Genomic DNA, 17,783 nt, shown 5'->3' with positions numbered 1-17,783 from the left:
TACTTTTAAGTTTTCTTTACAATCCATTTAGAGTAATTTTTGCATGTTGTGCTGATATGCTTGAATTATGGGTCAAGGTTCATTTATTTTGCATGTAGATATCATTCAGAGGCTTTTTAATATAGATTAAGAGAATGGACTTTGATAAATGTGGTGGCATTTGACTCTTGGCAGGGTAGGTTTTGTCACAGATATAGAATTCTCTTTGCCAATTGGATCGCTAGTCATGTGGGAAAAGTCAGCTTCCAATGAGAGTTAACCCATTTTTTTTCAACCTCATAAGTTTTTAATGTGTATAGTCCTATTTTCAGCTGTGAATCCTTTGCCTACTTGGAATCCTATCCTTAAGAGCATAATATAAGTATATTGCTAGTCTTGTGGGTAAAATTAGTCTGAGATTTGAAGGAGGGAGATGGTTCTGAGCCAACGGGTAGGGAAGTCTGTGAGGACTACCTACAGCAATAGGAAAAATATCCATAATTCAGTAGTCTCGAGTTAAAAGAGAAAGAAATAAACTCTAAGAGTTGAAAGGAACATGGAGAGATTGAATAAGCCTGAGTTTTGTTTTTGAATAATGGATACTACAATGGAGAAATATAGGTTATATATAATTCCTGCCTTGCTACCTCTAATTCCACTTTAAAAAAAATCTCACTTCAGAAAGAATGTTATCAACTGGGCATGTGGCTCGTGCCTATAATCCCAGCAACTCAGAAGGCAGAGGCAGGAGGATTACAGGTTCAAGACTAGCCCAAGCAATTTATATAGGTCCTGAATAGCTTAGCAGGACCTTATCTCAAAATAAAAAATAAAAAGGGCTGGGAATGTAGCTCAGTCATTAAGTGCCTCTGGATTCAAACCCCAGTTAACCCCCCTCCCCAAATAAAAAGAATATTACTGTACAAGCGAATTGACTTTTATAGGATTTACCCGAAGCCTGCTGTCTTAATGTATTTGGGCTTCTATAACAAAATTCCATAAACTGGGTAGCTTATAAACAATATAAATTTATTACTTACAATTTTGGAGGCTGGGGAATCCAAGATCAAGGTGCTGGCAAATTTGGTCTCTGGGGAGGGCTACTTTCTATTTCATAGATGGAGCCTTCTTGCTGTGTCTCTCGTGGTGGTAGGGTAAGAGATGTCTCTTGGGTCTCATTTGTAAGGACTGTAATCTCATTCATAAGGGCTCTGTTCACATGACCTAGTCAATTCCCAGAGTCTCCATCTTTTACTACTGTCACCACGGGGGTTAGGAATTCAATATATGAATTTTAAGGAGACATAGCTTTACGATCATAGCACTTACATTCATTTGATGTGGAAAGTAAACCAGTTACAAACTTGAATACTTGATTATCAATTTCAAATAATTTGTTACAGAGTCCTCACAGTTGATCAGCCTCTGTGGTGGCATCGTATAGCAAATTGTTGATTTATTCTTATTGCTGTCAAACTTTGGTGTGCTTCAGAATCACCTGGATGGCTTGTTGAAACAGATTTCTGGACTCACCACTGGAATTTTTGATTTCGTAGATCTGATATGAGGTCTGAGAACATGCATTTTTTTTTTTTTTTTTTTTTTTGAGTCTAAACAACTCACCACTCGTCTCCTTCTCTGGCAACCGCCTGTAGCTCTGATGCAGTCACTCCTAGACCAAGTGACCCGCCACGTTCCTCCTCTTCCTCCGGGCAACCCCCCGGTGTTCAGAAGTGGTCGCTCTGAGTCCAAACAGCTCGCCACGCAGCTCCTCCTCAGGCAGCCGCCTGGAGCCCCAGTGGTTGCTCCGAGTCCAAGCGCTGTGCTGAGCAGCCACCTCTACGATGTTCCCAGTTGTCCGTGTTTACCACTCCAGCAGGGGGAGGGGCGTCTCGCCGGGCAACTCTACTTCACAAAGTTCCCTGCGTTCCGGGACTACTGTCCCATCCGGGACGCCTCCCCAACGGGAGAGACTCACCCGGCCGCTTTGAGTTGGTCCCAAGTCTCTCACTATCTCCTCTTTTGAATTCTGCGTCCTGGAGCAACATGAAATGCAGCCGCCCTCTAGTCCGCCATCTTGAAACCTTGAGAACATGCGTTTTTAACAAGTTCACTGCTGCTAGTTTGGGGAACCATACTTTTAAAATCACTGTTTTAGCCAAGAAGAGAATTATTCATGTCTGATTTGGTTTTCTTTCTTTTGGACTCAACATTTATAGTTCCCTAATGGTTGTTGGAAAACTACTGTGGTTTGTAGTTTTGCTAATATTTACTATTGCCATAGCAGTGTTTCATTTGTAAACTTGTTTTTCCTCTGTATTCTCTTACTGCCGAGCATACCACCCAAGCCAGAAAACTGTCATCCTTGATGCCTTCTTCTCCTTAACTCCCTATTTTAAGAATCATTTGACTATAGAAATGATAGAAAACAATATAACCTAATTTAAGCAGAAAGGAAGAGATTTTTTAAAAATAATTTGATTCATTGTACACAAATGGAGTACAACTTTGGTTTCTCTGGTTGTACACGAAGTAGAGTTACACCATTTGCATAATCATACATGTACATAGGGTAATAATGTTTGTCTCATTCTGTTATTTTTCTTTCCCCCCACCTTCTCCCACCCCTCATTTTCCTCTATACAATCCATCCTTCTTCCATTCTTGCCTCTCTCCCCAACCCCTTTATGTATCATCATTCACTTATCAGAGAAATCATTTGATTTTTGGTTTTTTGGGCTTGGCATATTTCACTTAGTGTGATATTCTCTAATTCCATCTTTATGGCTGATGTTCCATCTAATGTTCCATTGTGTATATATACCACAGTTTCTTTATCCATTCATCTATTGAACAGCATCTAGGTTGGTTCCACAATCTAGCTTTTGTGATTTGAGCTGCTATAAACATTGATGTGACTGTGTCACTGTGGTATGCTGATTTTAAGTCCTTTGGGGATAGGCCAAGGAGTGGGATAGCTGGGTCAAATGGTAGTTCCATTCCAAGTTTTCTAAGGAATCTCCACACTGCTTTCCAGAGTGACTGCAGCAATTTGCATTCCCACCAGCAATGTATGAGTGTACCTTTTCCCCCACATCCTCACCAACACCTATTGTTGTTTGTATTCTTGATAATCGCCATTCTAATTGGGGTGAGATGAAATCTTAGGATAATTTTGATTTGCATTTCTCTTATTACCAGAGATGTTGAACATTTTTTCATGTATCTATTGATCAGTTGTACATCTTCTTCTGTGAAGTATCTGCTCATTTCCTTAGCCCATTTATTGATTGTGTTATTTGTATTCTTTGGTATAAAGTTTTTTAAGTTCTTCATAAATTCTGGAGATTAGTGCTCTATCTGAAGTGTGTGTGGCATAGATTTTTCTCCCATTCTGTAGGCTCTCTCTTCACATTGTTGATTATTTTTTTTGCTGAGAAAAAACTTTTTAGTTTGAATTTATTCCAATTGTTGATTCCTGTTTTTATTTCTGTGCTTTGGGAGTCATGTTAGGGAAGTCTGGTCCTAAGCTGACATGATGAAGATTTGGACCTACATTTTCTTCTATTAGGTGCAGGGTCTCTGGACCTAATTCCAAGGGCCTTGATCCATTTTGAGTTGAGTTTTGTGTGGGGTGAGAGATAGGGGTTTAGTTTCATTTTGCTGCATATGGTCTTCCAGTTTTGCCAGCACCATTTGCTGAAGAGGCCATCTTTTCTCCATTGTATGTTTTTGGCACCTTTGTCTAGTATGAGATAACTGTATTTATGTTGGTTTGTCTCTGTGTCCTCTATTCTGTACCATTGATCTATCTATTTTGGTGCCAATACCGTGCCGTTTTTATTATATTGCTCAGTAGTATATTTGAAAGTCTGGTATTGTGATACCCCCTGCTTCACTTTTCCTGCTAAGGATTGCTTTAGCTATTCTGGGTCTCTTCTTCTTCAAAATGAATTTCACGATTGCTTTCTCTATTTCTATGAGGTACATCCTTGGGATTTTAATTGGAATTGCATTGATTTGTATAGCACTTTTGGTAGTATGGTCATTTTGACAATATCAATTCTGCCTATCCAAGAACATCGGGGGATCTTTCCATCCTCTACGGTTTTCTTTAATTTCATTCTGTAGTGTTCTGGCTTCTTTTTTTTTTTTTTTTGGTGCTGGGGATCGAACCCAGGGCCTTGTAGCTTACAAGGCAAGCACTCTACCGACTGAGCTATCTCCCCAGCCCCTTGTAGAGGTCTTTCACCTCTTTTGTTAGATTGATTCCCAAGTATTTTATTTTGTTGAGGCTATTGTGAATGGGGTAGTTTTCCTAATTTGTCTTTCAGAGGATTCATCACTTATGAATAGAAATGCATTAGATTTATGAGCATTGATTTTATATCCTACTTTACTGAATTCATTTATGAGTTCTAGAAGTTTTCTGGTGGAATTTTTTGGATCCTCTAAATGTACAATCATGACATTGGCAAATAGTGATAGTTTGAGTTTTTCTTTTCCTATTTGTATCCCTTTAATTTCTTTGGTCTGTCTAATTGCTCTGACTAGAGTTTCAAGGACGATGTTGAGTAGAAGTGGTGAAAGAGGGCATCCCTGTCTTGTTCCAGCTCTTAGAGGGAATGCTTTCAATTTTTTTTTTTGGTTTTGGGGATTGAACTCAGGGACATTTGACCCCTGAGCCACACCCCCAACCCTATTTTGTATTTTATTTAGAGACATGGTCTCACTGAGTTGCTTAATGCCTTGCTGTTGCCGAGGTTGGCTTTGAACTCACAATCATCCTGCCTCAGCCTCCTGAGCCACTGGGATTACAGTTGTGTGCCTCTATGCCCAACTAGGAAGAGCTTCTTATGAGAGTACAATGGCATTCCATTGAACACAAAACCTGTAGGTTTGCTTGTAAGGTATTAGAAATGTAGAAAACTTTAAGAAGTATGGTTGGAAGTTAGTAAGGAAGTTCTTATGTCCCTTTTCTTTCTCTAGGGCTACATGTGGTTCTGCCTTACTTGCTTTGTTTTCTAATCCTGTCCTCTGATTACTTCTAAGTAAATTCAGTAATGCTCTGCTATTTTAAAAAGTTCATTCTAGGGGCTGTATTTGTAGCTCAGTGGTAGAGTTGCTTGCCAAGCACAAGTGAGGCACTGGGTTTGATCCTCAGCACCACATAAAAATAAATAAAAGAAAAGTTGTCCATCTACAACTAAATTTTTTTTAAACGTTTAGTCTAATTGAACAAAAGAAGCAAGGTGCAAAAGTGTTCATTTTGAGTGATTGCATTCATATCAAGTTTTTGTACTTACTCTGTTAAAAGCCAGAGATTCCTGGGGTTGGGGGATATCAGAGATAGTGATTAGAAGGAAGCACAAGGGGACTTTCTGGGATGCTGATTATCTCTCTCTCTCTCTTTTTTTTTTTCTTCCTTGTGAGGTGCTGGGGAATCGAACCCCAGCCCTTGTGCTTGCTAGTCAAGCATGCTACATGATGGACTATGTGGTCAGCACCTGATTATATCTCTTTTAATCTTTTTTTTAATGTATTTTTAGTTCTGATGAACCTTTAATTAATTAATTAATTAATTGATTACTCTTTATGTGGTCCTGAGGATTGAACCCAGTGCCTCACACATGTCAGGCAAGTACTCTACCATTGAGCCACAACCCCAGTCCTTTCTTTTAATTTTGATGCTAGGTACATGGGTATGTTCAGTTTGTGAAAATTTACTGAGTTACATGCTTTTGTATGTGTGTATCTATGCAAAAGTAATATACTTTCAGAAAAGTTAAAAAGACAGCTGAGCTTTAAAGTTAAATTTCATATCTAATTTATATTTTCTTCTCCTTGCCAGGTTTTAAAAAAATATCTTTATTTTTTATTTTTATTATTATTATTGTTATTATTATTATGATTATGATTATTATGATTATTTTTAATGTGGTGCTGAGAATCCAAGCCAGTGCCTCCTACCTGCTAGGCAAGCTCTCTACCACTGAGCTACAACTCCAGCCCGGCCTTTGCCAGGTTTTGACAGAGGAGGCTAGGAATAAGAAAGGTCATGATCCATTCTTTCATTTTTTTCTTCCTTCTGTTTTCTGGCTTCTTTTCTTTGGTATGTCCTAGTGGGGAATTGGGAGATTGAAAAGGATATGTTTTTCTCGTAATTGGTGCCAATTGAGTTCTCTCTCGGTTATTCTTTCTCTTTTGGCGAAGCTTGATTGTCATTTATAGAGTGTAGCAGGCATCCAGGTGCTGGTTCTCTCTTCTGGCTCAGTTGTAAGTTTTTCTTTTTTTTTTTGCGGTACTGGGGATCGAACTCAGGGCCTTGTGCTTGCTAGGCAAGCACTCTACCAGCTGAGCTATCTCCCCAGCCCTTTTTTTTTAATATATATTTTTTAGTTGTTAACGGACCTTTATTTAATTTATTTATTTATATACAGTGCTGAGGATTGAACCCAGGGCATCACACATGCCAGGCAATTGCTCTACTACTGAGCCACAACCCCAGTTGTAAGTTTTTTTGGGGTGGAACTTTTCCCTCTCCACATTGCCTTCATACAGAATATCCACTCTAGTTTGGCATCTTCCAAGATCTCTTTTTACTTTCCTCCACCCAGGGCAGTGAGAGACCAGCTCTTTGTAGTGGGTTACCAGCACTGTTGCCCAAACCTAGCTTCTTTCCATGATTTCTCCTTGATCTATAAGAATTGTTTCATTCTTGACACACCAAATGATAAAAGTATAGGCTGCTTTCTTGCTACATTTTTGCGTCATTAACTATTGTTTTCAATTTTCCTTCCTCATTGCTCACTCCCATTACAGTTACCTGGATACATAGGTTACTTTGATGAGTCAGTATCTCGACTTTCCCTTTATCCTTGAATCCATTTTTGTGTTTGAACGTTGGCAAATTATGTTCTGGATGGTCACTACCAACCAATATTAGGGTTTTCCCATTTAATGAACTCATAAATCAACATATGACCTTAGAGAGTTTCTTCTCTTTTATCTTGTCTCAGAGAAGTGGACATTTTCCCCATTTTTTTTCCTTTGTGGCTTTTAGTATTCCATGGTGCCAGTTACTTAGTCTTCCTTTCTCCCTTCCCTTCCTTCCCTTCTTTCTTGCATGTTAGATAGGCACTACACTGCCAGTCCTGAGTCTTGTTTTTCAAGTGCTGAATGATATAGGTATTAGTTATTTCTTCTTATGCTTCTTATTTTGTCCCTATAAAATCCAGATTAGTTTGATACACTACTTATATGTTTGTTATAGCTTCTAAAATAGTCCATCTTATTTTGCTGTAACAAAATACCCAAGACTGGGAACTTTATAAAGAAAGATATTTATTTAGCTTACTCTTTTGGAGATCTAAGATCATCTGCTTCTTCTGTTGAGGGCCTTTGTCTACATTATAGCATGGTGGATGGCTTCATGGTGGGAGTACTTATGAGAGGGAGATCACATAGTGAAATAGGAAGCCAGAGAGAGTTAGGGGCTAGGCTTGCTCTTTTCATATCAACTCTTTCTTGAGCGAACTATCCAGGATCTTTGTAGATCCTTCCTAATGGCAGGAGCACTCCCAGGAACCTAATTACCTGCCATTAGTCCCCCAACTCTTAAAGGTTCCATTACTTCTCAGCATAACCACATTGAGGATCAAGCCTCCACCATGTGAACAAACCACAACCAAACCATAGTAGCTACCTTCCTGTTAATACTATTAATTAGGTGGACTTTCCCTTAAAAACATCTACATCTTGATGATGTTGTATATTGTTTACTGAGTGAGGAGGAAGAGGCATTGAGGTGGAGTGGGATGAGCAAGACTAAAATGAGGCAAAAGGGAAACACTGTCAGTGTTTCATATTATCTCTGTCTTCTCCATAGTATTTTTATACTTTTTTTTGGAAAACGTGCTTGGCTTTTATTATAGGCACATGGATAAAACTCTGAGTTTTAATTCAGGACTAATTGGATGCTAGTGGTATTTCTAACTTTATAAAATAGGTAAAGGAAGGTTTGTTATTTGATGATTTATTTAAAACCTAACCCAGATGTCACGGCCTGTGCCTATAGTCCCAGCTACTTGGGAGGCTGAGACTGGAGGATTGCTTGAGCTCAGAAGCTCCAGGTCAGCTTAGGCAACATAATAAGATCCTGTCTCAAACAACAACAATAACAAACCCAAAAAACTTTTCTTTTCTGGATATAGGAAGAGTGTAAATAAAAGGAGAAAAGTAAATAAATAAATATAACTAAAAGTGTACTCATTATGAATAAATATTTTCTATCAAAATGTCTTATGTCATCTTGTGAGCCTTCTCTATTTTTCCTTTGGCATTTTATAAATATCCCATGTCCCAGTGGCTCAGGAGGCAGAGGCATGAGGATTGCAAGTGTGAGGCTGGCCTGAAGCAACTTAGGGAGACCCTATCTCAAAAAAAAAAAAAAAAAAAAAAAAAAAAAGATGCAGCTGGGGATGTGGCTCAGTGGTTAAGCATGCCTGGGTTCAACCCCTGGTACAAAAAAAAAATTCATGTCCTCTCATAGTTTACCAACCTTTTATTAAGAACTACATTGTTTCTGGGTTTAGCAATGGAGTGAAAAATATAGAATGTTGACACCTTTTACCTAATGAATGTTGTGGAAATGTTCAATGCAAAGTTCTTATGCTTCAGAAAAGTAACTAAAAACGAATATTTTACTCTTTTTTTTCTTTGAAGGATGTGGTAACTGGACTTAGTCCCCTGCTCTTCAGGAAGCTCAGTAATCCTGACATCTTTTCATCTACTGGAAAAGCTAAACTTCAGCGACAACTTAGTCAGGATGACTGTAAGTTGAGGAGAGGAAGTCTGGCCAGTTCTCTGTCAGGTAAATATCTGATTTTGTTTAAAGGTGGGAGACTGGGGGTGTCACTGAGTGGTAGAGAGCATCTTTCCTTGTGTGAGATCCTGGGTTTAATCCCAACAACAACAACAACAACAACAACAACAAAAGAAAGCAAACAACAAACAACAACCACAAAACAAAAAGAAATGTGGGACTGTGTTGTTAATATTTAAAGTTGTATCAACTGACGCAGCATCTTTTTAAAAAAATTCTTTTTAGTTATAGATGGACACAATAGTTTATTTTTATGTGGTGCTGAGGATCAAACCCAGTACCTCCCATGTGGCTAGGCAAGCATGCTACCACTGAGCTACAACTCCAGCCTCCTCACATCTTTTTGTGAAAATTTTTAATTTGTTCTAATTGATTTTACATGACAGTAGAATGCATTTTGACACATTGTACACAAATGGAGCATAACTTCTCATTCGTCTGGCTACGTACATGGTGCTGAGTCATACTAGTAGAGTAATCAGACATGTATGTATATAGGGTAATAATGTCTGTCTCATTCTACTGTCCTTCTCATCCCCACTACCCCAATTGTCCCCTCACTCCCCTCCACATAACCCAAAGTTCCTTCATATTTCCCTCCTCACCCCCCACTATGGATCAGCATCTACTTTTCAAACATTCAGCCTTTGGTTAATTGGGATTGGCTTATTTCACTTAGCATGATCTTCTCCAGTTACATCTATTTACCTGCAAGTACCATAATTTCATTCTTCTTTAAAGCTGAGTAATATTTCATTTTGTATATGTACCACATTTTCTTTATCCACTCATCTGTTGAAGGTCATCTAGATTGGTTCCATAGTTTTGCTATTTTGAATTGAGCTGCTGTAAACATGGATGTGGCTGTATCACTATAGTATGCTGATTTGAAATCCTTTGGTTATAAACCAAGAAGTGGGATAGCTGAGCCAAAAGGTGGTTCCATTCCAAATTTTCTAAGGAATCTTCATACTGCTTTACATAGTGGTTGCACCAATCTGCAGTCCCACTAACAATGTATGAGTATACCTTTTCCCCCACATCCTCGCCAACACTTATTGTTTGTATTCTTGATAATTGCCATTCTGACTGTAGTGAGATGAATTCTTAGAGTAGTTTTGATTTGCATTTCTCTAATTACAAGAGTTGATAAACATTGTTTTCATTTGTTTGTTGATCATTTGTATTTTTTCTGTGAAGTGTCTGTTCAGTTCCTTAGCCTATTTATTGATTTATGTTTTTTTTTTTGCAGATGGACATAGTATCATTTATTTATTTATTTACTTATTAATTTATTTAATGTGATGCTGAGGATCAAACCCAGTGCCTCACAAACCAGGCAGGTGCTCCACCACTGAACCGCAACCCCAGCCCCTTGTGTTAAGTTTTTTGAGTTCTTTATATATGCTGGAGATTAGTGCTGTATCTGAGGTGTGTGGTAAAGATTTTCTCCCATTCTGTAGGCTCTCTCTTCACATTATTGATTATTTCCTTTGCTGAGAAGAAACTTTTCAGTTTGAATCCATCCCATTTATTGATTCTTAATTTTATTTCTTGTGCTTTAGGCTGACTCAGCATCTTGACAGTCTCTTTGCTAGTCTTGTAGTCTTGTATGGAACACTCTTAGTTAGGTAAGGCTTTTTTCTCTTCTTATATCTTCTTCTTGAACTCTATTTTTTTTTTTTTTTATTTATTTATTTATTTTTTTATTTATTTATTTTTTTTTAACGTTTACATAGGGTAATGATGTTTATTATATTTTTCCCCTCCCCCCCACCCCTCCCACCCCTCCCACCCCTCCCACCCCTCTTTTCCCTCTACACAATCCTTCTTTCCTTCATTCTTACTGCTCTCCTTAGCCTAACTCTAAACCTAACCCTAAACCTAATGCTAGCCCCTCCCACCCCCCATTATATGTCCTCATCCGCTTATCAGCGAGATCATTTGTCCTTTAGTTTTTTGAGATTGGCTTATCTCACTTAGCATGATATTCTCCAATTTCGACCATTTGCCTACAAATGCCATAATTTTATCATTCTTCATTGCGGAGTAATATTCCATTGTATAAATATGCCACAGTTTCTTTATCCATTCATCAACTGAAGGGCATCTAGGTTGGTTCCACAATCTGGCTATGGTGAATTGAGCAGCAATGAACATTGATGTGGCTGTATCTCTGTAGTATGCTGATTTTAAGTCCTTTGGGTGTAGGCCAAGGAGTGGGATAGCTGGGTCAAATGGTGTTTCCATTCCAAGCTTTCTGAGGAATCTCCACACTGCTTTCCAGAGTGGTTGCACTAATTTGCAACCCCACCAGCAATGTATGAGTGTTCCTTTTTCACCACATCCTCGCCAACACCTATTGTTGCTTGTATTCTTGATAATCGCCATTCTAATTGGGGTGAGATGAAATCTTAGGGTGGTTTTGATTTGCATTTCCCTTATTACTAGGGATGTTGAACATTTTTTCATATATCTGGTGATTACTTGTACATCTTCTTCTGTGAAGTGTCTGTTCATTTCCTTAGCCCATTTGTTGATTGGATTATTTGTATTCTTCGTGTAGAGTTTTTTGAGTTCTTTATAGATTCTGGAAATTAGCGCTCTATCTGAGGTATGGTTGGCAAAGATATTCTCCCACTCTGTAGGCTCTCTCTTCACATTTCTGATAGTTTCCTTTGCTGAGAGAAAGCTTTTTAGTTTGAATCTATCCCAGTTGTTTATTCTTGCTTTTATTTCTTGTGCTATGGGAGTCCTGTTAAGGAAATCTGATCCTGAGCCAACAAGTTGAAGATTTGGACCTACTTTTTCTTCTATAAGATGCAGGGTCTCTGGTCTGATTCCGAGGTCCTTGATCCATTTTGAGTTGAGTTTTGTGTAGGGTGAGAGATAGGGGTTTAGTTTCATTCTATTGCATATAGTTTTCCAGTTTTCCCAGCACCATTTGTTGAAGAGGCTATCTTTTCTCCATTGCATATTGTTGGAACCTTTGTCTAGTATGAGAAAATTGTATTTATTTGGGTTTGTGTCCATGTCCTCTATTCTGTACCATTGATCTACCTGTCTATTTTGGTACCAATACCATGCCGTTTTTGTTACTATTGCTTTGTAGTAGAGTTGAAGATCTGGTATTGCAATACCCCCTGCTTCGCTCTTGCTACTGAGGATTGCTTTAGCTATTCTAGGTTTTTTATTCTTCCAGATGAATTTCATAATTGCTTGCTCTATTTCTGCGAGGTACATCATTGGGATTTTAATTGGAATTGCATTGAATCTGTATAGAACTTTAGGTAGTCTTCTTGAACTCTAAATGCTAACCACCTGAACTGATAGATATTTCTTGGATAACTAGTGCTTCTGGCTGCATTCCCCCTCGATCTGATTTCCCTCTCCTCCTATTTTGTAGATTTCACATCCTTTCTTCCTTTTGATTCTTTTTCTCTCCATTCCCCAAACCATAGGCTTCCCAATATCTTCCAATGAAAAGGCAATTTAAAAATTCAAGGGAAATATACAAAGAAGTGTTGGTGTAAAGAGAAGGCAATTAAGATGCAACATGATTTTAGTCAATTAATAGAGTATGAAAAAAAAGAGTATATACTTTGACCATAGCTAAAAATGTTGGTTAAATAGAGAAGAAATATAATCCTATCATACTCCTTTGTTTAATGGTAAAAATTTTCAGTTTTTCTTTTAGTTCCTTTCAGGGTTATTCCTTTCTTATCTTCTCATTCTTGTATTGAAATTTTTACTTTGCCAGTTATGTATTTAATCACATATAGACAATTCTTATTTGCTGTTCTATAGAAGTCTGTTCATCTTTTAGAGATGCAATTATCTTCTAATTGTCCATGAGTGAATAGATTTTTTAATTAGATTTTTAAAAGTTTAAAAAATTATTAGATGCATTTTGACACATTGTACACAAATGGATTAAGTCTTTTTCCTTTGAGTACCTAACAACCAGAATCCAGTCTTTTAATCTGAAATACTAAATCCTGTTTATCCTGTGAGGTAATTTTATGACTACTAGGTGATATATTGTGGAAATGTAGTTGGGTTTGACTGTTCTGTCTATAGAATTTGCATGTAATCTGATTTCAGCATTGTGTCTTGCTTTATGCCTTCTTAAGTATTTTCATTTCTGAGTACTGAACCTAAGATTTTGCACGGCAACTGATACTCCTCTTACCTGAAGCCTACCTTGTGCTTATTATAGCTTGTACCTTTCCAGTTTCATTGGTTCTGATCCACATATTTGGTTTAGGTTCTTCTCCCCAAAAGAAAACAAAATATGAAAACAAACTAAAACAATCACTCCTTGAAATTTTATTTGTTTTTTATTTGTATTTTATTTGGTTTTATATTTTATTTGTTTATAAAATTGTTTGTTTTGTTTTGGGTGAGAGGTGGTACTGGGGATTGAACCCAGGGCCTCGTGTGTGCTACACATGTGAGCTATCCCCACAGCCGTTTTAAAAAATATTTTCACCTCTAAATAGTCAGTCTCTGTTTGTTTTGTTATGGCCTGGAGGACAAAAGATAAAAGCATGTGCTCACTCTGCTACATTTTTTTATTTTTTACTTTTTGGTGCTGGGGATGGAACCCAGGTCCTCATTATGCTAAGCACGTACTTTTCCATTGAGCTACACCCTCAACCCTTACTCTGTTATCTTTAATTGGGAGTATTTTATGCAATAGCTTTTTGAATTATTCTAGGAATAGTAATTAGGATTTTTAAAAGATTTTTGTGTGTGTGTGTGTGTGTTATTTGTTTTACTAAAGGGCTAGTTTCTATTTATACATAATATTTCCCCATTTTATGTTGTTTATTTTCCTCAAATTCTTGGCAGTTGGGGCTTAGTGGTAGAGCACTTGCCTAACATGTGAGGCACTGGGTTCTATCCTCAGCACCACATTAAAAAAAAAATAAAGTTATTATATAAAAAAATTCTTGTCAATTATGCTTCATGTTCTTACTGGTGTGTACTCAAGTTGGGCTCTTAAGTTGTATGAACCTTTTTACCAAACAGGCTCTTACTTTGAAGAGGGATATGATACTAACCTTTTCTGTGTGGGTAGGATGAATCAACAAGCTCTTTTTCCTTTAGAATACATAGGTGAAAAGTAGGCAGGTTGTTTATTGGATTGTGTAAGATTTGCAAAATGAAGTAAAGAAGGCAGGTATGCAGGCTTTACTAGACTTGTGAAAATTTTAGTTTTTGATGTTGGGGATTGAACCCAGGGTCTTGTGCATACCAGGCAAGTGCTGTACCACTGAGCTATGCCCAGTCCTAATATTATGATTTTTGTGAGAATTTTATGGAAAGGCTTCCCAGTAAAGGGTACACTTGAAAAGAGACTTGAAAGATAACTAGATTTTTAAAAATATATTGCATTTTTCGGATTAAAAAGTTAAACAGACTCATTGTAAAAAATTTGAGTATAAAAACATTGATAATGGCAAAGTGAAATCCTTAATCTTTCTTGTGCATCTTAGTTGTTTATGTTCACTTTCACTAAATTGCTGTCCAAATGAGTCATTTCATACTTTGTTTGCAGCAAAAATAAGAAAACTCTAAATAACTAGGATTTTGCTGGCACAGGAAGAGTTAAGTGAATTAGGTGGTTAAGATTAAGCCAATTGAAAGTACAAGGCATAATGTTGAAGTTGAGCGAGTGAATGGGTGTGAAAGAGAGTGGAAGGAGATGAGACCAGGAAGATAATCTTGATCTATGGGGGTCTTTTAAAATGTTAAAATGTTTGACTTAATTCTTTAAACAGTAGTTTAAATGGAAATTTTTAGGGAAGGAAATGACACCACTACATTTATTTTGGTTGAACTAGCAGCAGTGCAAAGAGTGTTGTGAAGAAAGTGGGAAAGTGGGGCTTGCCCCTTAGCTGGAAAGTTACTGGGTTCTAGACACTTAGTCTTTTTTGTTGTTGTTGTTGTTTTATAGACACTTAGTCTTTACAGGTAACTTTCATTAATTTTGAATGAGATTAAAGCAGTCAGTAAATCTGGATTGAACACATGGAGTCTTCTAAGAGCAGTATAGATTGTTTGCCTTCTGAATCCTAAGGGCCAGACTTGTTCAGGAGAATTTGTCTGCACCACTCAGGTTGCACTGAGTTGGTGAGAAACCAAGTAGGTTGGAAGGGGTTGGAAAACTCCCATACTGATGGTGGGTGTCAAGGTGGGAGGTTGGCATGGTGTTGAATATTGAAAATAGTCAGTTCATTTTAGTGTCCTACTTGCAATTCTCATCACCACCAAGACATTTAGAAATTTTAATGTACTGTAGATTATAAAATGGATAAGGAAGACCTTACCTTGTATTAATGTGATTTTATCCATTTGACATCATTGCACCTGTGTTTTTTCACTCATTTATCAATAAATAATTACATATATATTTTTTGGCCCTTGTGTTTGAAGGTAAACAGCTGCTCCCTTTGTCCAGCAGTGTACACAGCAGTGTGGGACAGGTGACTTGGCAATCTTCAGGAGAAGCATCTAACTTGGTTCGAATGAGAAATCAGTCCCTAGGACAGTCTGCACCTTCTCTTACTGCTGGCTTGGTAAGTGGTAGTAAAGATGTTGGCTTCCTTTGGGAACAAATGGTTGATCCTCATTCGTCATTGCCACATATGTTATTTCCCTTTTTAGGATTTAGGTAATTTCTCAAAGTGAAATATAGAACAAAATTGGAATTTTCATTGAATATATTCTGATGACTCTCTCAGGCTGTCACTGTCACTGGTACTAATTAGTGAGCATCAAAGAAAAGATTTAGTATGGTTATAATGTTAGTGAATACATTTCCTAGGAAATAACTTTCTTTTTTATAGAAATGATTCTAAATATTGTGACATTGTGTTGCTTCTCTGTAAAACTCTGTGATATAATATTTAGTACATGTTAGGGAATGTGCTTGGCACATAGGAGGTACTTAAATATACATTAAATATACATTAGATGAAAAAAGAGCCTTCACCTGGATTTTGTGTGATAAACAGGGCATATGTGATAGTCTGGGCATGTTGTTTTCTGCCTGTCATTGTAAATTAGACCCTTTTACCTCCAGTGGTGCCTGACTACCTAAAGCACCCATTAACTTTCTGTCAGTCTTACACCTTCTCTCTGACCTTTAGGATAGGTATAAAAATAATTTTCAAGGTACAATAACAAACTCGCTCCCATTAAAATATAATTTAATCTATACTTTAGAATTATCAACCTTTTGTCTTACATGGAATAGAAAGCTTTACCCATTTGTTCATCCTCAGAAGAGGGGATAGGGGAGAAATTCTTTATGTAGCAAGAAGAGAGCTGAATTTTGGATCAGAGGACTTCCTGATATTACCTGAAGTTTGGGATTCTTAGGCTGTAGAGAGAACCAGGATTACTTGTGGAACTTTTCCTTTCCCCAACTTTTTATTTTGAAAAATTCAAACTTACAGAAAAATTGAACAAATGATACAGTGAACACTCATATAAACCTTTACCTGGATTGACCAGTTGTAAACGTTTTGTCCTTTTGTTTTATCTGTATGTTTAATTTTTTCCTGAAACATTTCAGAGCAAGTCAGACATTGTTATATGGTATCCTTAAGTATTTTTCCCTACGATCAAGGACAGTCTCCTAAATTACTATAGTATGTTATCAGAAAGTTTAACATTAGTTTAATAATAGTATCTAATATACTTGTCTATGAAAGCCCCACCCCCTCTTGTTTAGTCTTTGGAACTTAAAAAAAATAAATGATGGGATTGCACTCTCATAAAGTCTAAGGGTAGTTCTAGGCATCTGCATTTTCCTTGAAACTATTATAACTAATTCAACAACACCCCTTTTAGAACTACTGCCACCTAGGTAAAGTTGAGTATTTGATTTTAATGTTGTGTGTCATGAAGGAATTTCTAGACTAAAGTTGCTGGAGTCCTACCCAAGGCCATGTGAAGTAGAATACAGTAGTCCTTAGTATTTGTGGAGGGTTAGTTCCAGGAACCCCTCAAATACCAGAATCTGCAGATTCTCAAGTTTCTTATATACAGTGACACAGTAGTTACATATAATTTATGTATAGCCTCCATATACTTTAAATCGTTTCTGGATTACTTATCTTTTATACAATGTAAATGTTATGATTGTTGTATTGTATTATAAACATGTTTTAAAGGATAAAAATAAATAGATAGGGAACTACATGATATCTGGAAGGGTCCTGAGTGCAGGAGCTTCTTCCCCTGTGAGTTGGTGCATGCCATCTTCCTGGTATGTGGATGAATTCCCCTTCCTGTAAACCAAGCTTCCATGTGCTTAGCTGTCCAGGAGCACTCTAAACCCTGTTCCTTGGCTTCTCATGGAGATTTCATTGTATATGCATCACTGAAGCATAGACAACTGTTTAGAAATGTGATTGAACACAAAAGGCATTGCCTAATGCTAATAGGCTGAGTGGGGAAACCCACAAGCAAGGCTAGTCTGTTTACATTCTTCTTGGCCTCTCTGTGCAGCATTCCTTCTTCTTAGGTATGAGACCAGACTCCTTCTGAAATGAGGGTCTTGCACTCTCAGATAAGACAGAGCATTTCTTTATGGCCACTTCCAAGATAGAAAGGTGTATGTGTGTGTGTGGGGGGTGTAGTTTCTGTGTCCTGCCTTGGGGAAGAGAAATTCTAGTTTCTATGGACAACTTTAGAGAGGTGGGGGGGGAAGAGGAGGTGAAAGAAGGGCAGGAGAAGGTCAGCTTTTGCTTTCTGAGGCCCAAAAGTGTTCCAACATTATAACAAAAGACTATTTTTCATCTTTATCACTCTGAAGCTGTTCTGAAACTGCTTCAGGAACTAAGGACACAAAGCCAAATATTTTTACTTTATTGTTTTAGTCACTTAGGAAATAACAGGGCTATGT

General features: G+C 37.4%; 1 protein-coding gene across 5 annotated transcripts in view; it reads left to right on the top strand.

The window, feature by feature from the left end:
* Mast2 (microtubule associated serine/threonine kinase 2) overlaps positions 1–17,783 on the top strand; it is a 234,633-nt gene that overhangs the window by 28,277 nt on the left and 188,573 nt on the right. For all 5 annotated transcript variants that reach the window (XM_047527470.1, XM_047527459.1, XM_047527449.1 and 2 more), the window contains exons 2-3: positions 8,704–8,851; positions 15,305–15,447. In XM_047527470.1, coding sequence (XP_047383426.1) covers positions 8,704–8,851; positions 15,305–15,447 — 291 coding nt within the window. The remainder of the gene's footprint in view (positions 1–8,703; positions 8,852–15,304; positions 15,448–17,783) is intronic.

Source organism: Sciurus carolinensis, chromosome 1 (genome assembly GCF_902686445.1).
Source record: "Sciurus carolinensis chromosome 1, mSciCar1.2, whole genome shotgun sequence".
Taxonomy (NCBI): domain Eukaryota; kingdom Metazoa; phylum Chordata; class Mammalia; order Rodentia; family Sciuridae; genus Sciurus; species Sciurus carolinensis.
This window is presented reverse-complemented; position numbering and strand designations above follow the sequence as displayed.